At 45.7% G+C, this 22,469-nt stretch overlaps 1 protein-coding gene across 6 annotated transcripts in view; it reads left to right on the top strand.

Annotated features, from left to right (window-relative positions):
* The first annotated feature begins 6,792 nt into the window (after window positions 1–6,792).
* Window positions 6,793–22,469, top strand: part of RAB44 (RAB44, member RAS oncogene family) — a 33,977-nt gene continuing 18,300 nt past the window's right edge. For all 6 annotated transcript variants that reach the window (XR_005218086.1, XM_037844552.1, XM_037844550.1 and 3 more), the window contains exons 1-4: window positions 6,793–6,887; window positions 12,072–12,290; window positions 19,327–19,438; window positions 21,073–21,244. Coding sequence is in view for 5 of the 6 variants with exons in the window: in XM_037844552.1 (XP_037700480.1) it covers window positions 12,084–12,290; window positions 19,327–19,438; window positions 21,073–21,244 (491 nt within the window). In the remaining variant the exon portion in view is untranslated. The remainder of the gene's footprint in view (window positions 6,888–12,071; window positions 12,291–19,326; window positions 19,439–21,072; window positions 21,245–22,469) is intronic.

The raw sequence follows: 22,469 nt of genomic DNA, 5'->3' as shown, positions 1-22,469 counted from the left end.
CATCCAGATTCCAGCATGCTGCTCTTTCCCTATTAGGATCTTAACTTAGGATAGGCCACCTCCTGGGGTTGTGCATTCAGCCTCTTTTGTAACTCTGCCACCTTTACAATCAAAGCCTGGGCCTGACTTTCAGCCCAGCCTGCCCTCTGGCCACAAGAGGTAAGGGTCTCTTAGAATGCTATTATGAAGTTCTTTTGTCTTTCTCAACATGCTCTGAATTGAGCCTGTCATTCTCTTTCCTCAAGACTTTTAGGGCAGTTAACAAAAGCCAACCACCTTCAACATACTTGTAAGAACCCGTGCCCCATATATTTCAAGTGTTTGACCTCTGGTATAAGTCAGGGCTTCCACTTCCACCTGCACCCATCCCAGTCCACCAAAGCTGAGTCTTGCTCACTGTGATGCCACGGTCTTCCCAGGGCTTACCACCACCAGCAGCCTTAGCCTTAGTATTCTTGTTGTCATCTCGTTGGAGATGGGTCCATTTTCAGAATCCCACCCTCCTGCTTTCTGCCATTTCTAGGACCTACTGTCTAAGTCCCCACCCCCTTCCCCAGAAGCCACCTGAGACAGGGACTTGGGGGCAGGTGGTTTACTTGGGAGGGGATTCCTGGAAGCACAAGTAGGGGAGTGGAGAATATGAGAAAGGGAAAGGGAAAAAGCCACTTGTTAGAGGGGCAAATTCTACTATGTGCAATTGTACCTCAGTGATACAGGAAAGCTGGAGTACTTCTCTACCAGCACCATTCATCACTTATTGAGAGTTGCCTCCAGGGGCAATTCCAGGTTGCTCCTCACAGGGTGGGGTAAGTTCCCAAACGGAGGGATGCAAGCACTGGGGGTAGGAAGCTATTAGCCTGCCAGAAACCATCTACCAAAGCGTCAGGTGAATACAGATATGGGCCAGGGGAATTTGAGCTGGAACATCAACAGTGGCTGCTGTAACTACCCTTCGGCCAGCCTGGTGCCCTGGTCACCATGTGGCAAAAATCACTGTGGCTTCACCCTCTCCCACCCAGCCCACAGAAACGTGTGCTCCATGTGGTAAGGTCTGCCAGCTTTGTTCACTGCTGTACCCTAGCACTTAGAAAGTGCCCAGAACATAGTAGGCACCCAATAAATGCTTGTTGAATGAATGAGTGAATGACTCACTGTGGCTTGCATTTACTTCCTGACCTGCGCACTCTTCTCCAAAACCCCACCCCCACCCCAATCAGCCAGCCTCCACTCCACCCCGACTCCACCCCACCCCACCCCAGCTCCCAGGCTCACTGACCCTCATCACCTGACAATCAGCCTGGCATCTGAGTGGGGCCATCTGTAGATTGGAGATTCTCTAACACGGTCTCTTCCTTTAAAATTCACAAAGATAGCATCAGCTAACACTGATTGCCATCTGCCTAACATCCTTCTAAATGCTCTATACAGACTACACTATTTACACTTCACAATAAACCTACCAGGTTAGGCATTAATATCACCTCCATTTTACAGATGAGGAAACTGAGGCAATGATTGCTTAAGTCACTAACTGAGGTCACACCCCTAGAAAGTGGTGAGGAGCCAAGATGCACAGGCTGATGACTCCAGGCCAGGGTGCCTGCTCAATAAAAACCAGAAAGGGGAAGTGCCTTGCCCCAGGCTTCTGCCCTGCCACCACCCGAAAGAGAAAGCTCATGGGTCCCATCTCCCTCCATGATCTCCTCAGTCTGTGATAGAACTGATGTTTGCACAATCTTAATGTGAAGCCCTATACCAATGCAACTTCCAAACAAGCTCCCTGGCTCTGGTTTCCTGTGGGATTGCCTCCTGAGCTCCTTCTAGAGTTATTCTGGAGCTGCCAGCTTGAAGCAAGGAAAACTTTCCCGTTCATAAAACTGTCTCACTGCTTTTGATCCTTGTTCATTTATTTCGTTTTAGTAAAATTTAGTTTTTGAGCCCAGTGTTTTTAAGACCAGCAACACTATGTTTTAAAATTAGCTTCATCAAGCTGATGCTTAATTTGTGCCAAATTTTTAATTAGTTTGATTTCAAATGTTTGGAAATGGATAGAGGTGATGGTAGCATATTATGGCGAAAGTAGTTAGTGGCCCTGAATTATGTGTGTGAATATAGTTGAAAGGGTAAGTTTAGGAAAGTTAGAGGATAAAATATGGGACTGTATAGCACAGTGAACCCTGTTGTGGATGACGACTGTGGTTAATAGTACAAATATAAGAACGTTCTTCCATGAACTAGAACAAATGTGTGTCATTATTACAAGGTGTTAATAATAGGGTGGTATATAGGAAAAAACACACCTAATGCAAACTATGGACTACAGTTAGTAATATTTTAATATTCTTTCTCACCTCTAGCAAAGGTACCACACCAATGCTAAGGGTCAGTAAGCAGGGGGAGAGGGGATTAAGGGTAGGGGGTTTTTCTTTTGGAGCAATGAAAATGTTCTAAAATCGATTGTTGTGATGAATGCACAACTCTGTGATTGTACTGCGAGCCTTTGATTGTTTACTTTGGATGGAGTGTATGATGTGTGAATATATCTCAATAAAACTGCCAAAAAAAAAGAAAAAAATAAATTAGCTCCACCGTTTCCAAAAAGCCTGGCTCTAACTTGTTTCCCAGCACTTGCTTATGTCTGGTGCTGATGGCCCGGTTTCTCCCACTGCAGAGCGTGAGGCCAGGTGGGGCCCTCACCACCCATGGGGCCCCACAGCACCCAGCTTTCCTCAACAGAGGACCCTGCCTTCTCCGTGCCCCCATTTTTTTTTTCCACAGCTGGGAGGTGGTCTGGTAGAGGGGGGTGGCAAATGAACTGAGGATGCCTTGAGATTTGGGGGACAGGGTCTTAAAAATCTGACCTCACTCTGTTCCTAGAGAAGAGAGAGAAAGTCCTGGATTTGTTGTATTCACCCAAATCCAGCAGCAAAACCTGTTGACCCCACGTTCACAGGTGGAGTCTAGTCACCTTTTGTCATCGTCTTTACTGCTGCCCTCCTGAGCCGAGCTGTTACCTCTTGCCTGGATTATCGCCACAGCCTCCTTATTGCTTGTGCTCCTACCTAGTAGGGTGTAGTCTCGAGGGTGAAAAGAACCAGAGAGAGACTTTTAAAACCTAGATCAGATCAGGCCATCCTCCAAATGATGTCCGTCTCCCTTCAGTAAACACCCAGGACCTTACGTGGGCTACAGACCCTACCACCTGTCACCTCGGACCCCATCCCCTCCTCTCTTCCCTCCACTTGCAGCCATGCTAGTCTCACTGGTCCTCTCGTATTTACAGCACGTTCCTCCTCAGGGCCTCTGGCTCCTGTTCCCTCCTCCTGAACACTCGTCTTCAGGATCTTCTTCCTCACTTGATTTTAGTCTCTGTTCCAATATCGTCTCCTCAGAGAGGTCCCCTCCGACCATTCCATCCAAAATATCCCCTTGCCACCCTATCCCCTCTCCCTGCTTTACTTTTCCTCATAGCCCTTATCACCATTGGAAATTATATTGAAGAGGCTATTTTTTTCTGTTTTGTTTTTTTTTTAACTCTTGTATCCTCAGTGCCTAGCAGTGTCTAGCACATAGCAGGTGCTTGTCTTGGTTTGCCAGAGCTGCTATAACAAATAACAGGGAAAACAGGAATGTACTGTCTCACAGTTTTGGAGACTAGATGTCCAAAATCAAGGTATTGGCAGGCTATGTTTTCTCTTGGACATTGACGTGCTCTGGCGCTGGCTTGCTGGTAATCCTGGGGCTCCTTGCCTTGTAAGTGCATCTCTGCCTCCGTCTCTCTCCTTCTCTGCCTTCTGCTTCCACGTCCAATTTCCTTTGTGTATAAGGACTTCAGCCATACTGGATTTAGTTTGGCCACTCCTGTAAATGTAATAACATTTACACAGGCCTCAGAACAGGAGGTCCTATTTACAAATGGTTCATACCCATGGGAGCAGAGGTTAGGACTTGATCAGGTAGTTTGTGGGGGACACAATTCAATCCCCCGAAATGCTCAGTAAATAGTCATTGAATGAATGAATGACTTATTGAGTTCCACAAAGCCCCATAAACCCCTCAGCTGTAAAAAAGCAGGCAAAAGGAATGGCTGGTTGTGAGAATACTTATTTATTTGGAAATGAAACTGATTAATTTTTAAAACTTTTTGGTTGAAAAAAGTGGATGAAAAGTAAAGTGAAAGTAAAAGAAAAGTTGTAAGAATAAACTAACTTCCCCAATGTTAACAATTGGGGAAGCAAATTGACTACATTTGCTTTATCTTTCTCTCAGTTTATGTACAAATTATTCTTAAATTTGTTCTTGAATAGGTACTGGTCAAGGATGGTACAAAATATAAAATATATAAAAATTAAATACTAAAACATAAATCTTCCACCTTTTCCATTCCAGCACTTCCTCTTTCCAGCCCAACTACTACCGGTTTCTTGTATATCTTTCAGAAATAGTGTATGCACTTACCAACATACAAATATGTGCATGCATTTTGTATAAACTTAATACACATATTCACTTTTTCCTTCATACAAAGCATGTTATGCACACTGCTCCATGCTTTACTCTTTTCATTTAACAGTATAACTTGAAGATCATTCCTTATCTTTTTTGTTTTCTTTATAGCTGCATATCCTCTTATAGTCCTGATGTGTCAGAGCTTACTGTCTCCAACCCTTTGCTACTACAGATAATGCTGTCATGAATATTCTTTTATACTGTCATTTTGTACATCATCTACAGGACAAATGACTAGAAGTGAAATTGCTGAGTCAAAAGCTTTTTGCATTTTTATTGCTGATAGATGTTGCCACGTTTCCCTTCATAAAATGTGTTCCAGTTAATATTTTTACCCATGACATGTGAAAGTGTTTGTTTTCCTACATCCTTAGCAACAGTGTGTTATCAAAAAAAAAAAAAAAATCTTTTTTAAGTTTTACCAATTGGATAGCTGAAATAAATATCTCATAGTAGCTTTATTTTGTATTTCTCTTATAGTGACTGAAGACAAACATTTTTTCATATGTTTAAAAGACTTTTATATTTCTTTTTCCATGATTTGTCTATTCATAAATGGTGTCAATTTTTCTATTGTCTTATTAGTCTGTTACTGATCTGTAGGATCTCTTTGTATTTAAAGAAATTAAATTATTTTCTGTGATATGTGAATATTTTTTCACCATGTGCCTTTTGACTTGTTAATGATAATTTTAAGAAGCTTTTTATTTTGAAATAATTTCAAATTTACAGGACAGTTGCAAAAATAATACACACCCCATATAGAAAACTCCAGCATAGCCCCCTCCCCAGATAGCCAGATTCACCAATTTTAACATTTTGTCACCTTTGCCATATCATTTTATCTATCTATCTATCTGTCTATCTATCTATCTATCTATTTACTTGTCTATCATCTATCTGTCTATTTTCTGAACATTTGAAAGCAGGTTGCACACACTGGGCTCCTTGAACACACGGTACTTCCATGTGCATTTTCTATAATCACCTTAAGTGCAGTTACCTAGTTCAAAAATTTATTGTTGATGTTATGGTGATTTTTCTTTTCACCATTCATCCTTTTAAAAAAATTTCTGTGTCATCAGATGTCCCAATCTTTTCTTTTATGGCTTGCAATGCTTTGTGATATAACTGGAATGGCCTTGCCCACTCCAAGATTATTTTTAAATGATCCCATGATTTCTTATGGTATTTTTTATGATGGAAACGTTCAAACATACACAAAATTGGAGTGAAGGGTATGACGAGACTGCGGTGCCCTCACCAACTTCAACACTGAACAGAACAGGCCAGTCCTCTTTCCTCTATGCCCCACCCGTTCCCCCCACCCCAGTTATAGTGAAGCAAATCTGAAACATCATATAATTTTTTTAAAATGCAATCTTATTAAGATATATTCACATACCATATAATCATCCAAAGTGTTCATAGTATTGTCATATGGTTGTGTATTTATCACCACAATCAATTTTTGAACATTCTCATTATTCCAAAAAATAAAAGTAAAAAAGAACACCCATATAAGTTTATGATTATCTTAACACTTAACTCTTTGATACTCTGGAATTTTTTAGAATCAGAGCCCCAACTTTGTTTTTTTCTTTGGCAGAAATTTAGCCCATTCTCCCAACACAGTTCTTTGAATAAACCATCTTTTCTCCACTGATTTGAAATGCCATCTTTATCATACATGAAATTCGCATCAGATTTGAGCCTATTCCTGGATTCTTTGTTCTGTGCCATGATTTATCCGCCTATTCATGCTCTAGTACCACACTGTTCTGGTGGTTGTTGCTTTACAATGTATTTTAGTATCACGTGAGAGTCTATTCCCTAAAAGATGATATAGATGTAAGGCTCTCCTGTATTCCAAGATGCTGCCTGCAGGTGAGACCTGAGGTAAGGCAGGGCATGTGGCTAACCCAGGACAGTCCAGACACCTGCTATAGCCACTACTCTGCCCATCAACACTCTGGCTGGTACAGGGGGTGGCATCACCCTCGTAACCAGAGACCCGGCTGCAAATTCTGCTTTTGCCACCAGTACTGGGTGATGGTCTGCAGTCCTCCTCATCCCTTAGAGCCCCTGTTTAGGAGGGCCTCCGCCCTCCCCACTCCAGCATTCTCCGATTCTAAGATTCTAGGACAAGGAGGCCTTGCAGGTACCAGATTAGATTGTGAAAGGATAACAAGGCTCAACAGGAAGTCCCAGAGATGAACAAAGGAGATTGGCTCTCTGGGGAAGGAACGGAAATGGTGATTAAGCAAGAGACATGACTGTTAACAGCTCCAGAGCTCGTGGGTTCCTGGGGGCAGTGGTCACCTCACTCCCAGCTTGAGGAGGCACCGGGCTGTGGCAGGACTGGGAGACTTTGAGAGGTGAGGGACACCGGGGAGTTGCAATGCTGCTGTTCCTTGGAGGGGGGAGAAAAGGGGAGGGAGCAGAGGTCCCTGTTAGCTCTGTGACAAGGATGCAAGAAGCTGAGCCCTATTTTCTCATGGGTTTGGCCTGATGGAGGGCACTGGGGCAGGAGACTGGGATAAATGACCCACCCTTCAGTGACCATATGACCTTGGGCAAGTCACCTGGCTTCTCAGAGCCCACCCAGCTTTGACGGTTTGGGTTCTGTGACCACCACTATCATCTGTCGTTACTGAAGTAAGCGGAGGGAATTGCAGCCCCGGGTCCTAGCCCCTTCCGTGAGGGAATGACGGGGCTGGGGGGAGGCCCGTGTGTGATTCTGCCGCTACTCCCCCATCCTCCTTATACACCTCCACTTGCTGTGGGAAGGCCTGTGCGGCACGCTCCTCTGGCCGAATCCCTCCCGGGGGCGCTCATTCCTGTAGATGCCTGGGACTGGGATTCATTTGCTTTTAAGTTTGACTTCAAACTTTGTGTGATTTCTTGGACAAGGAATGTGGGGGAGAGGCTCTGGCACTGAGGGTGGCGTGCACGCGTGATCCTGGCCTCAGCGGGGTTTCCAACTGTCAGTGTGGAGATAGACTGAGGGAGACGTGGCGGGGGAGAGGGTGCTGGCAGAGGGGGCCGTGCTGGCTACTCTGAGGGGTGTTCTGAGTGACTTCAAAGGGGTCCTTCTGCACTTGCCCAGTGGCTGTGGGTGGTGTTGCACCTGGCTGTGTCACACCGTGAAGGTGGCGGGTGCCCACTCAGCCTGTGTAAGGGTGTGTGAGTGAGTGTGAGTGGGTGTGAATGAGTGTGTGAGGGTGTGTGTGTGAGTGTGAGGGTGTGTCTGTGAGTGTGTGTGAGGGTACATGTATGTACAAGCGTTTACTGACTGGAGGATGTCTCTGAGTGGCCACGCCCATGAAGGGACACAGACTATTTTAGGGTTTCCCGTGAGGCCATGAGGGGTGCTGTGACTGGTTTGAATGTGAGGGAGCCGGGGTGCAGTCAGTCCCCGGCTGATGATGACAGGTCTTCCGACTGGCTTTGAGACAGTGCCAGCTGTAGGGCACCTGCTGCCTCGGGGAGACCTGATTGGAGCTCTGGGGGGAGGACAGACTGGCCGAGAGGGCTGGTGCCAGAGGCCCACGGCAGTGTGGGACCGGTGAGGTGCTGTAGAAGGAGCTGCTTTCCTATAAAATGCCGGGAGGCCTCTGGGAAGGGGCTCTGGAGGTGTGGCTCTGCTAGGCACTCCCCTGAAGGGATGTCAAGAGTGCCCCACATCCCAGGATGTGGCCCCACGGAATCTATCTCGGGGTGCTAACTTCCTTCACTTGTGGGAGCCTGACAAACTCAACACCATGGCATCCACATCACAGTGTATTCTTCCTCCAGAGCTTGGGTTCCGCAGGCTTCTGCACTAGGAATCTTATCGTGCTGCCTTGTGTGTGTTATCTCCGTCGCCGGAAGTGCACAGGAAAATGCTTTTTGAGTTTCCATGTACCACGACCGGGGCTCAGCTCCCTGAGCCAAGCCTGCCCACTTGCGCCCTGCTCCGAATCCCTTGTCCCACCTGGGGCTGCTGGGTTGGGTGTGCATGATCCACAGAGGGGTCTTCTGCCCAGGGGTATTTGGGGGAGTCTGTCCCATGACAGATCGGGAGAGCCGGATCTGGAGCCAGCGCTGCTCCTGACATCAGGGCTTGGGCAGGTCTCTCTGCCTCGCGGAGCCGCCCTCAGTTTCCTCACCTGCCAGGTTCAATACCTTGTATCTGCACAGTACCTGGCTGCTCTGAGGCTCAAACAGAAGCATCCCACCCTCATCAACAGCATTGCCACCTTGACCTGGCAGTCACTGCAGGCTGGGCAAGGTCCTAAGTGCTTTACACGCATTATTTATCCAACAAGAATTTGTTGAGCACCTACTGTATGCAAACTCCCTGCTCATATGATGCTTATAGTTCAGCAGGAGGAGGTGGAAAATTTACACAATAAATGAACAAAACACTCCACAATCTGGGGAGATGGTGAGTGCTAAGAGAAAGTAAAGGAAAGGGGGGCTGGCTGTGCTGCAGAGTGGATGGTGACTTTTGGGGTGTAGATGGATATGTCCCAAGGAGGAGTGTGTATCTCATCACTGTTTCTAGGGGACAAGGTGGGGGTCAAGTGGGGGTGGGGGATACTGGGTGAACGGCAGTCAGATTCTAATACCCGGAATCTCATTCTTCAATTTTTTTTCTTCCTGCTTTTTATTAAAAAATCTTTCCAACCTATAGAAGTGCAATGAATGTTATTGTATTGATGGCTTACATTTTATGCTCTGTCTCTCCCCCCACACATATACAGACACCCCCTTCCCTCTCTCCCTGCGTCCCTCCCTCCCTCCCTCGCTCTTATTTAGAACCATTTGAAAGTTAATTGCAGACATCACATACTTCACCCCTAGCTACTTCATCATGTTTCCCTTAAAGACAAAGACATTGTCCCATATGACCACAGACGCTTCACACCTAGGAAACTTCACATTGCTCAATATCATCTCATATATAGTCTATATTCAAGTTTTCCCAGCTGTCCCCAAAATGTCCCTGATAGCTAATTTTTTTTTCTGAAAGAGAATTCCACTAAGGAGCACATGTTGTATTTAGGTGTCGTATCTCTTTTGTCTCTTGAATATAGAACAGTCTCCCTGCCTTATTTTTTCCTGTATGATGCTGACATTTTTTCAGAGTCTTTTCAGTGGTGCAGTAGAATGTCCCCCATTCTAGGGGACAGTGTGAGTCAGTAGAGGAAGTAGTAAGTGGTTGAGGTCCCAAAACATGTCCGGAGCAAGGCTGGGCACCATGAGGGGATCCAGGGTTAAATATGGTTTCTCCATCCTTGGTGCTCACTGCTAAGCTATTTCACCTCCTCCAGGAAGCCCTCCCTGACTTGCCCAGGTAGAGGAGTTGTTCTTTTTTTTTCAGAATATTTCCAGCACCTGGCACACAGTTCTGCCACCCCTTCCAGGCTGCACTGTAATTTAGTTCTTGTGTCTTCTCCTGCATGAGACTGTGAGTGCCTCCAGGGGAGAACAGGAGTTAGTAACACCCGTACCTACAGGGCCAAGGGCTCTGCTTGGGTGTGTTGTGTCCTGAACAAGGGTGCCTGGCTGAAGGGGCAAGTGGGGACCAGAACCCAGTCCACATTCCACTTGCCAAGCCATACACCCTGGCACTGGGTGGTGGCTGCCAGGAGGAAGGGGTGGCTTTTCCTTTTTCTAATCTGCCTGGAAGAACCACATGGACTGCGGCGGGCCTGCTTGGCACTGTGCGAGCATTCAGCCGGTGCTCAGTAAATGCTTGTCTCATAGGTGCTTAATAGATTTGGGAAGGGTTTGGGCAGGAGGGCATCTTCTCAGAAGAGGTGTGCTGGTATTTACTGGTGCTCTGTTTGCTGATTCCTGTGGTGTAAATACTCCCACCATGGCTGCTTTTAAGCCACCGATTCAGGCAGAGATGTGCACAGTCACTGGCCCCTGTGAGATCACTCCAGTACAGCTCTGCAGTGTAAGATCATGCACTTCGTGAATTTCAAACTGCATCTAAAACCGACGCTGACTGCCCCGAGAGAGAGGGAGACAGAGGGTAAGAGAAACAGAGGAAAGACAAAACAGGCAGGGAGAGAGACAAATTCAGATGAAGAGACAGATGGAGAGAGGAGAAACTTTTACTGTGGAGTCTAGGGCCTCCTGGGGAGGAGGATTGCTTCATCCCAGTCCTGTGCAACCCATGAGAGGGAACTTGCCCACGGGGCACCTGCCCCGGTGGCTCCAGCCCCCTTGGAATGAGCCCATCGCCCCTGAGCAGAGCTCTCCGTCCTCTCCCTCCACCCAGCCTCCCCCCAGCCTTAGGCCCCAACAGAGCCAAGGGGGTGTTCTCTCCCGCTCCTGGCACGGGCCTGGCTCCCTGCTGCCTGGGTGCCTTCACATGTGTTGTTCGCTGCTTCTAAATCCCGCGTCCTCCTTTAGAGCTCGGCTGGAGTTCCGCTGCCCACAGAAGCCTGCCCTAACCTCCTTGACATCAAGCCCCTCCCACCCATACAGTTTTCTGGGTGCTGGACTCATTTCCCCAGAGGCCAGGACTTCCCTTCCCTTCCAGACTCCAGCCTGCCTCCCCCTGCCCTGAGGCCTCACCAGGGAAAATCCTCATCCACTGAAATCCTTAGCGACTGAGATGCCAAGACCCCGACTAACGAACCTGACCACACTTACCTGAGCACCTACTAAGTGCTAAGGAGCTGGGGTGCCATGTGGACCAAGGTGCCCCGTGACACCCACAGGGGGAGCCCAGAGCACCCTGGGGGTCACAGGCAGGGGCAGTGACCTGAGTTTGAAGTGTGGAGATGGCTGCAGGGAAGGCTTCTTGTAAGAGGCACCCTGTAAGGTAAAGACAAGAGTTATTAGCCAGGCGGAAAGCGAGAGAGGTTGAGGGCAAAGGGAGCAAGGCGGGAGGGCATCAGGCATTCCAGGAACCACAAGGGGTTCGGTGGGGCTGCTGGGGACCCCGAGGGCCTGCAGAGGAGGGACGAGGTGGGGGCCTCCTGAGGTGGGCACATGAGGGAGCTGCTGATTCCCTGATCTTTGTGTTGAAGGAGAAAGATGAATGGAAAGGCAAGGGCTGAGCGACGGAGGAGGTGATGCTGGAAGGATCTCCTCCAGGAAGTCTAGAATCGGTCATTTGGGTACAGCTGAGATGTGGAGAAATGAGCTGGAGGGATAACACTTCGGAAGCTGCTTCTGGCCCTTCAGTCAGCAATGTCCTGGTCTACCCTGTGTAGCCGCCCCTAGCCCTCCTGCAGGGGGGCTATTTTATATAATAGTCAGAGAAGGCTTTTGACATTTGAACTGAAGGAGATGAGGCTGTGAGCCCTGAGGTTGCGTGAAGAAGATCATTCCAGGCAGGGGGAACAGAAAGCACAAAGGCCCTGAGGATGTGCTGGGGCCAGTGAGGAGGGGGTGGGACATGGGGTCAGAGAGGCTGCGGGGGTGCAGATCAGGCAGGGCTTTGCTGGCCATGGTGGATTTCCTCCCAGGGCTGACAGGGAGCTGTGGGAGGTTTTTGAGCAGCCAGTAACCCCGTCCGGAGGGCTAGTGCCCCCTCACGTCTCCTCTGTCCCCAGGGCCAAGACACCATGGAGAGTGGACAGAGAGTGTCCCGAAAGGGCCGGAAGTTGGGCTCCAGCCGCCGGCGGCAGATGCGAGAGCCGGCTGATGGCCACGATGCTCCTGAGGCCCCAGAGCCAGAGTCCTGGTCCTCCCAGGCAGCTGCAGAACTGCAGAGCTTCTTCCAGGACTGTGGTGCCAAGGACAGGGGCTTCGTCACCCGCGAGGACCTGGCGGTGAGCCCAGAGCCCCCATCCCACCCCCTGCACCCGCTTTCTGCAGCCTTCTGAGACTCCCCACCCCAGGAAGGCAGGGCTTGCCTGCCTTCCCCCTTTTCTCTCATCCAAAACCTGTTCTCAGAAAAGGTCAGATATTTGTTTATACTGACATGTAAATGACTGATATGGCTGTATGGGTTACTCACATCCAGAAACATTTGCATTTTAACAACAGAAAGGACTTTAATCCAAAGAAGTTATTTGTTAACAGTGTAATTTTAGGCCCATTGAGCAGGGAAGTTTATCTGGGGAAACAGCCAGAATTCTGGAAATCAAATCATGTCAATGTCTACCAGCTTCACTATCATGTAAGGTCAGTGGTGGCTGTGTGTTCCAATAAGGAGTCTTAGCCTGTGAGCTAGACCACAACTGACCAATTTTTCTTTGGTCTCTTCTCATCCCCTGCAAAGGGGCCTGTGTGGGCTGCTGGAGTCTCACTGGGCCTTGCTGTCTCCTCCCGATGCTATTCCATGCTCCAGACTTGTCCTTCCCACCGTCAAAACCCACCCTTCCCACATTCCATCCCTCGGGGCCCCACCTGTTAAATCCACAACATGATGCAAATGGCTGACGTTAATATAAAATTTTCAAAAAAGTGAAATAATTAACTCTCAAGTAAATATAAAATGAACACATACCAAAGCTCTCATTTAATTAATTATTATTCATTAATTAATAAGGGACCCCTTAAGATATCAGGACCAGGAGTTCAAAGAGCATTTGAGAAGCTAGGATATTTACAGGCAACCTGATACAGAAGTATTAGGATAAGTGTGCTGAGTTACATTTTAAAAATGGGTAATAACAGATCATAAATTTTTGGAGTTATCTGTTGTACTAAACAAAAACTATTTTCATCATTCCTGAACAAACCTCACTAGTTAATCAGTCACTTCAGTAAGTCTGGCTTTTAATTAGAGGTAAACAGTGAGATTAACTAAGTCTATTCATCTTGTCTAGACAATGCTTGGATAGACTTTACTCCAATATAATGTCGAAAGGATGGGCTGTCCACTGTTTTGCCCTATTTTCAAGTTTCAGATAATTTGTCTGTGATCATAAATAATCTCCAAAGTTATTCTTGTTATAACAAAGTCTGGTCTCATTAAGGTAAGCTTGAGTATTTCCATGGGTACAGGGAATGTGTAGCTTAAACAGTGGGTCTCCTTGAGTTTGCTCTGCAAATCTAGACTTTTAAGTAAGGAGTCATTTTTTTTTATTCTATTTCCATCTTTTTTTTAAAATTCAATCTTATTGAGATATACTCACATACCATGCAGTCATAAAAAGAGTACATTCACTTGTTCACAGTACCATTATATTATTGTGCGTTCATCATCAAAATTAATTTTTGAACATTTTCATTACCACACACACAAAAATAATAAGAATAAAAATTAAAGTGAAAAAGAACAATTAAAGTAAAAAAGAACTTTTTTTTTTTTTTTTTTTTGCCCCTGTTTTTCTACTCATCCATCCTTACACTGGACAAAGGGGAGTGTGGTCCTTATGGCTTTCCCAATCACATTGTCACCCCTCATAAGCTACATTTTTATACAATCGTCTTCAAGATTCAAGGGTTCTGGGTTGTAGTTTGATAGTTTCAGGTATTTACTGCTAGCTATTCCAATTCATTAGAACCTAAAAAGGGTTGTCTATATTGTGTGTAACAGTGCCCACCAGAGTGACCTCTCGGCTCCTTTTGGAATCTCTCAGCCACTGAAACTTATTTCATTTCCTTTCACATCCCCCTTTTGGTCAAGAAGATGTTCTCCATCCCACGATGCCGGGTCTACATTCCTCCCCGGGAGTCATATTCCACGTTGCCAGGGAGATTCACTCCCCTGGGTGTCTGATCCCACGTAGGGGGGAGGGCAGTGATTTCATCAGCCAAGTTGGCTTAGCTAGAGAGAGCGGGATAAGGAATCATTTTAAGGCCACAAAACTAGCTTCTGCCCAAAAGTTTTCACATGGTGTCTTAGGTTGGACTTCTAAAACCTCTGTTATTTGCTCTTCTGTCTAAAGTGGCCACCCATCCTGATTTGCCCAGGACTGAATGGGTTCCTGGGACATGAGCCTTTCAGTGTTAAAAAAGAGAAACTGGGATGAGCTTGTCACCCAACTTCTAGTTTAAGATGGGAAAACCAAGCCTAAGACATTCTCTCCACCAGATTTCACCTGTGTTACCTATAAATTTGGGTGACTTCTTCTCTTCTTGAGGTCCCCAAGTTTGCTAAGGTCCCTCTCTTGCCAGGAAGTGACTTTTCTTATCTCTGGATTCCAGAAACCAGTTTCATAATGAGACAGAAAGGCTGTGGCAATTTACTACAGTAACTAATAATATCTGAATGGAGGAGAGTAAAATACTCTGTTGGGATACAGTACATAACTATTTCATACGGGGTTTATCAGTGTTTCCTCTGAAGATAAGAACATGTTATAGAACGAGAAGGCCTTGAGAAATCTCCAGGTCCTTCCCCTAAAGCATGTAATTTCTCAACTATTTATATGTATAGCATTTTACCTATATAAACTTAATCTAGGAAGGGTTGAGCAACTCTTCTGATTTGACAGTTCTTACCATGATGCTCTTGCAATGGTGATGAGCTTGTTAATAAATACAGAGAAGATAACAGAAATTTTTATTTTATTTTATTTTCCAAATTTAGGATCTGATCTTGGGAAGACAAAATCAAAAGAGCTGTCAGAGATTTAGACATTAGATTAAGATGGATTGTGGAGCCTGAGAAACAGTACTGGGTTACCTATTTAATCAAAGTGACAATAAAATAAAATATTTTAAAATAAACATAGAAGAAAGTTACACGATTGCAAGAATTCTTAGTACTTTCATAAGGGAGGTGACTTTGCTTTTTGCTTAAAAAAAATTAAGGTCATGATAAAGTCCACACAAAACAGAGAAAATTATTCTGGTGAGACATGGAATTTCTGCTATCTGGGCAGCTTACATAAAAGATAAATAGTAACCTCTTTTTACTCCTTGCAAAGAGCTCTAAGGCCAATTTATCATTTTAATAGTAATAAAACCACATTCTAGTATTGCATTAATATAACATGTGGCATTAGAAGTTTCCCAAGTTGTTTTTTTTTAAATTTATGAATAAACCCATCAAAAATGAGCCAAATATGGCAAAACGTTAACACATTTCATAGATTATTTTCAGACTCAGGTATTTTAATCAAGGCAAATAAAATTTCTTTTCTGCAAACCCTCTATAACCTTCTAAATCCATTCAGTTTTTCCCTTTCATTCTCTTTCACATTCTAGAACAATAAGATCCCTTTCTAAGTTAGGTTTTTCTCTTGAAAAGCAAAAGCTCATCCTATCTTCTTTGCGGGAAGTTATATTTCTCTGTCACTCCTAGTAAATTTTCAAACATCCTTAGTGATTATAACTTTTAACCAGTAATTGGCCTCTATTTCACAGAAAGAGCTGTGGGGTAAATATGAGAACTTTTTGCAAGCATTTTAGCAGACTAGCAAAGTTCATAAATACACATAATACAACTTTCCACAGCCACACACATCCCTTGTACAACTTTCTAAAGTGGCAAAAAGTGAATACATTCAATAACATGATCCAAAGATAGCATGTAAAAATAAGAAGCAAAAGGATAAAAGTAAAAAGCTGCCCTTAGTAAACAATGGGTATTGCATTTTTCTTAGAAATTATTGAAGTAGCCAAAAATTATTTATTAATTCACTTCATTTCATAGTAATGCAAGTCTTTAAAGTTACCTAAGGATCTTGGGAAATTGTTTTTAAAGTGAGACACTACAAAATATAATTACCATTGGTATAAAATATATGTGTTAGAATAATGAATCAATTTAAACACAAATTTATATTTTTTTATAATCTTGAACATTATGTGAGGAAAATTTTAGCTTATTTGATTATTAAACCTAAATGAGAAATATAGGAAACTAGAGTAACTAGTTTCTTCACAAAAATCAAATCCATAGCTTATAAAAAATAGAATGCATACTGTATTACATTTAATATAAAGCAAAGAAAAGACAGATTGCTATTATTTATTTTTTTATAAACCAAAATTATTAAATAAGTATAATTTGTCCAAAGATTCACCTCAATTATGTGAACCTGGATTCATGAAAGGGTTTTGAGCTAGCAAACTCTGTAAGAAGGATGTTTTTTCTTAAAAGTCCAACATATTTAAAGTATTAGAAATTCAGTTTATTTTCTGTGACTTGGGGAAACAATAAATTTATATAAGCATGTATTTGTCTCTATAAACCAACCAATCCAAAATTCCTTAAGAGACATAGTACTGAAGTTATTAATGCACTAAGTCCTTTCTGCATTATTGACACAGATGTACAGTCCCATAGTGGATGTATAGCTTCATTTCTGCAACTTTAGCCACAGCTGAAAAATAAACACAGAAACACAAAAACTTACCAGTCCAGATCTCAAAGAGCTGTTTTCCCTCCCAGTGGGTATGAAATTCGTAACTGATTTGAGGTCACAAGTAGAAAAATAAACACAGAAAAAGATGAGCAAGCCAGATTTTCTGTTACCTCTCACCCAACAGACACTAGATCATCCTCCTACAGAGATCACTAAGTGGTCAGACCATAAAATGAAATTCCCTCTTGTTGCTGCCACCAACAGGGAATAACCTACCAGTCATGTGCAACCAAAACCCCAAACTCACAATCAGTAAAAAGGAAGCCAAACAAAACAAAACCTAGAAGAAACAGAGAGTCAGTAAAAGTTAAAGTTCTACAACACTTGGGATTCCTTCAGCGTCTAAGGAGACTGAGCTGCCCGTCTCCCGCAATGCAGGTGACTTGGCTCTGCCAGGGGCACCCACTGGGCATCTGGAGGAAACCTCCAAAACTGTTAAAAGATTATTCTCAAAAAGGTAAAATCATGACTCTTAGATATATGTAAAATTAATACAAACAAAAGATTTTATTTAACTCATTGATTAATCAGGGATGTTATGAATGGTTCAAAGGGCATTTTAAAAGCTAAGGTATTTACAGGCATTAACAAAGAAATGTTAGAACCAGATTGTTGAGTTAGATTTTTTAAAGTTGGTTAATGTTCAACCAGCCATAAATCTTTGGGGTTGTGTGTTCCATTGGACAAAAATTATTTGCATCTTTCCCAGAAAAAAAAATCTGCAAGGCACTATCTGACTTCATTTAAAATCTGGGACCTAGAATCAGTAGTAAACAATGAAATGAACTAAGTATATTACTCCAGTATAGACAATACTTGGGTGGCTTTTGCTCCCATAATACTGGATGTGCTATCCACCTTTATTTTTTTTTTTTGCCTCATATTCAAGTTTCAGATAATTTTGTACACCAGTGCACATGTACTGGGGAGAATTAGCTGCTGTACTTTAGCAGGATCCTGAAGGGACAGAATTAGATCTGTTAAGTTTTTTTTTAAATACAGTTTTATTGAGAAATAGTCACATATCATACAATTATCCACAGTGTACAATCAACTATTCACAGTATCATCACACAGTTGTACCTTCATAACCAGAATCAACTTTTGAACATTTTCCTTACTCCAAAAAAAAATTAAAATCAAAGTAAAAAGGAACACCCAAAACATTCCATCACCCCCATTCCACCCTATTTTTTATTTAGTTTTTGTCCCCATTTTTCTACTCATCTGTCCATACACTGGACAAAGGGAGTGTGAGCCACAAGGTTTTCACAATCACACTGTCACACCTTGTAAGCTACATTGCTATACAATCATCTTCAAGAGTGAAGGCTACTGGGTTGCAGTTCGACGGTCTCAGGTATTTCCTTCTAGCTATTCCAAAAAACCAAAAACTAAAGAGGGATATTTATATAGTGCATAAGAATGCCCTCCAGAGTGACCTCTTGACTCAATTTGAAATCTCTCAGCCACCGAAACTTTGTTTCATTTTGCTTCACCCTTTTGGTCAAGAAGATTTTCTCAATTCCATGATGCTGGGTCCAGGCTCATCCCAGGAGTCATGTCCCATGTTGCCAGGGAGATTTATACCCCTGAGAGTCATGGGCAGTGAGTTCACCTGCCACATGGGCTTAGAGAGAGAGAGAGGCCACATCTGAGCAAAAAAAGAGGTTTTCTGCAGGAGACTCTCAGGCACAATTGTAAGTAGGCTCAGCCTCTCCTTTGCAGCAACAAGCTTCACAAGGGCATATCCCAAGGCTGGGAGCTCATCCTACCAAATTGTTAGTCCTCAATGTTTGTGAGAATATCAGTAATAACCCAGATGCGGAAGTCCCACATTTCCACATTTTCCCCCAGTTCCCCAGGGGGCTCCTGCAAATATATCCTCATTCTCTGCCAAAATTACTTTGGGATGTATCAGAATTTCTCACTAACCTGTACAAACCTACCAGAACTCACTTCCTACTCAAAGTTCCATGTAATTATAGTGTTTGAATAAACAGACTGTACAAGTTAAATTATTTAGTGTGCTGCAGAAAATATAGATCCTGCACCAAATAAACATCTCTTCCCTTGGTCTCACACAGAAGTTGAAGTTTTAAAACACAGTCAATATCCTCCTTTACCCTTTGGCCTGATTTGCCTTAGTCCTAACCAGATCCACTTCATTAATATCTCTAATTGAGGTCTGAACTCCTTTTCAGCTCTTTAAACAGTTGCTGTATGAGGTAATACTGACATTTCATAGCCGCTGAGCTCTAGCTCTGAGTCTCAGGTGTCACACAAGATCTGTTAAGTTTTGATGTTGGATGGGGAAAGGAGAAAGGTTTGGAGCCAGTTCTAGGGCCCTGCAGAGAGAGCTGCTTTGGATGGAGTTGGAGGACCTCTAGGGTAGGCTTTGGGTCAGGATGGGGCCAGGAGACTCCAAAATTGGGGAGAGGGGAGGTGGGGGTGGCTGAAGTCAAGCACCTCACCTTTCTTGAGGGGTGGCCCAGAGCCTTTGCCAGCGGGAACAGCTGCCCAACTCCCCTCTTCCTTCCAGATGGCAAAATTCAGCTTCCTGGGCAGTGAGGAGGAGCCAGAGATGATATTTGACTGGGTGGACATCGAGCGGAAGGGACGCCTCTCCCTCGAAGAATTCAGCTCTGCTCTCAGTATGTCTGTCCAGGGACGTGCAGTGCACCCCAAACGGGGCTGGGCTGGGCTGGGCTGATGGGAATGGCAACAGTGGCCCCTTTAACAGCCCAGGGGTCACTGCACAACATCCTGGAGAACTGGCCAGGGCATGGCTGATAATAAGGATTGTTGTGGAGATGAGGATACTCATCCTGGGCTAGGAAGGCAGTGAGAGGCAGAGCTGGGCCTTAGGACTCCCTGCCCAGGACACCTGTTCTCTTCCTTTCCCTCCAGTGAGGGCACTGCATTGGCGCAGGAGACAGGGTGTAGGTCTGAGTATGCCTCCTCCTCCAGAGAGGCCTCCAGGCTTGCTTCCTGGTACTTCCCTTGTTTTCTTCCTCAAAAAAGCCTTCTCTTCACTGAGAGGTAAAACACTCCCCATTCTTGCAACCACAGGCTTGTTTCCATCTGAAGAGAGTTACCTCCTGCCCTTGGTTAAGGCCCCAGGGACCATCAGAGGGTGCTGTTGAGGGGATATAGGTTTTCCAGGCCCTAAGCTGTGACATCCACCTCACAAGACAGAACAGAGAGACCAAGGCCAATGGGTCCAATTACCCTGCTGATCCTCTGCTGTGGGACTGGAAGGTGTGGTGTCCATGCCAGCGCCATCAAAAGGCCCAGCTCGGCCTTCAATGCCCACAGAGCCACCCAGAGTTATCAGGTCTGCTGAGTCTCCTAAAATTTGGGGGGCAGCAGAAAGGAAGGTCAGGAATCAGCATTTACAGGTTGGGGCCATGCCAGGAAGTAGTTGCTTCAGCTCTGGTGAGAGAGAAGCCAGGTGTGGGGTAGGTGGAACTGGGGGGCAGAGGAAACATCTGCTGTCCGTGCAGCCCCGGGGGCCATCCTCATATGAATCCATTTGTGGCCACTGTGCCAGGGACTTTTCATTTCCTCTGGAGCAAAATCCAAACCCCTTCCCATCCTGACCCTGCCAGCCTCTTGGGTTCACCCAGTGCCATGTGCCCCTCCCCTGTGTCTGCTTCACTCCCACCCCAGGGCCTTTGCACATACAGTTCTCTCTGCCTGGAATGTGCTTCCCTAGATACCCACATGGCTCGTTCCTTTTGTTATTCACATCTCAGTTCCAACATCACCTCTTCAGGGACACCTCCTGCCCCCCCATCTTTATTAGGCTGCCGTCCCCGTCTTTCAATGGCAGATCCCCAGTTTATTCGTTGAGCTCACTTAGCAAAGTTACTTTTATAAAAGAAATGTATACTTCTCAACGTTCATTAGAATATCAGCTCCACCAGGGCAGGGATTTTGGCCAGTTTTATCCTCAGCAACTAGAACAGTGCCCAGCATATAGTAGATACTCAATAAATACTCCGAGTGAATGAATGAAGGATCTTTTGGCCACCATGGAGCTGCTGTGTAACTTCCAGCAAGTTTCTTGGCCTCTGGGCCTCGGATTTTCATCTGTAAAATGGGCACAGGGCCTATCTTGAATAGACTCCTACAGTTGATGTGAAGAATGAATGAATGCAGCCGGTGTAAACATGACCAACACAGATAGAGCTACTTCCCTGAGGTTGGAGGAGGGTAGTGTGGGAACAGAGGGGGGGCTGGACCCAGCCCCACTCTGCTCCTCTCTGTCCCCTTCTGCCCATAGAGAACATCTTTGGCTCCAGCCCGAGCACCCACAGGCTCCGCAGGAGGCCACCATCCTCCAAACGAGGATCTGCAGCCACCAGCTTCCCAGTGCTGGAGGAGGCTGGTGCCGAAGAGAAGGAGGCGTTCCTGGCCTTCATGGAGCAGCTGGGGACCAGCCACTTACTTTCTGAGTAAGGCCAGCATGATGTGTTTGTGTTGGGGGGTGACGGGGTAGCATGGCCAGTCAGTGAGGGTGAGGGCTTGCCTGGGCACAGTGCAAAGGTGGGTGGCTGCTGGGTAGAGCCGGGTACACATCCTGACTTGGCCACTTGCTAGCTGTGTGACCGCAGGCAAATGGTCTGACCTCTCTGATCTCCATTTCCCGGGCTGTAGAATGAGCATAAGAGCTGTGATGGGATTCAATGAAAGCATGTGTGCCACAAGGAGTCCTCCCCATGCCACCCTCTCCCACTCTTATTCTGCCCCACCGGATCACTCCCCAGAAGGGTTAGTGAGCTGGGCTTTCAGCCTCCCAAGGGATCTTAAAAACATGAGGCTGCCTGAGGGTGCCTTTCGTAACCCAAAGAGAGGGCTCTCCGATGGGTTGTAGTCAGACATGGTGATGTCCTGGGTTGGGTAGGTTTGGAGTCAAGAGGTTGTTTCCTCCAAATTGCCTTAGGCTCTGGACTTAATGGGGTTCACTCGTTCTCAGAGAAAATGCCCCTTCCCCACACCCAGATCCCACTGGGGTCGGTTAGAACCAGCAAGGATTTGTCCTCGCCCATTCACCCAGGTTTGCTCACCCCACTGGACTGGGAGAGATGGGATCCCTCGGGTTTGGGTGTGGCCAGGTGCGTGGGGCAGGCAGGGCGGGACGCAGGGTGCAGGCTGGTGGGGCGGGTGGGGGTGGGGAGCCGCTTCTCAGCTTGGCAGCCTGGCCTGGGCTCAGCCTCTGGCACCGGTCCTCAGGATTTAGTTAAATCCATGCGGAGGCAGCGTTTACTCAGTGTCCACCATGTGCCAGCCACGAGCTGGTGCTTTCCCTGGGTGTGTTCTCCTTCTCCAGCAGCCTTGTCGGACAGATATCAGCCTCCCCATTTTACAAATGAGCCCAGAGAGGCCATGGGACTTGCAGAAGGTCATACAGCTACAGAGTGTGTGAGAAGCAGGGGAGGCAGATGGAAGCCCTGGGCCATCAATTCCCCAGGCCCCCTACCCCACATATAATCGCTAAATCACAGAGAGATGGAGTATTGTGGGACTTCAAGGAGAGAGAGGGCACATCTGGGCAAGGTTCCTGAAAGTGGCATTTGAGATGTTCCTTGTTGGGTGTGAGTAGGTACCCGGGCTCCCAAGTCTCTTGGAGTGTCGCCATGGTAACTCAGGAGTGGCGCGCCCCCTGCTTGCCCGTCCCAC

This window comes from Choloepus didactylus, chromosome 7 (assembly GCF_015220235.1).
Source record: "Choloepus didactylus isolate mChoDid1 chromosome 7, mChoDid1.pri, whole genome shotgun sequence".
NCBI lineage: Eukaryota > Metazoa > Chordata > Mammalia > Pilosa > Megalonychidae > Choloepus > Choloepus didactylus.
This window is presented reverse-complemented; position numbering and strand designations above follow the sequence as displayed.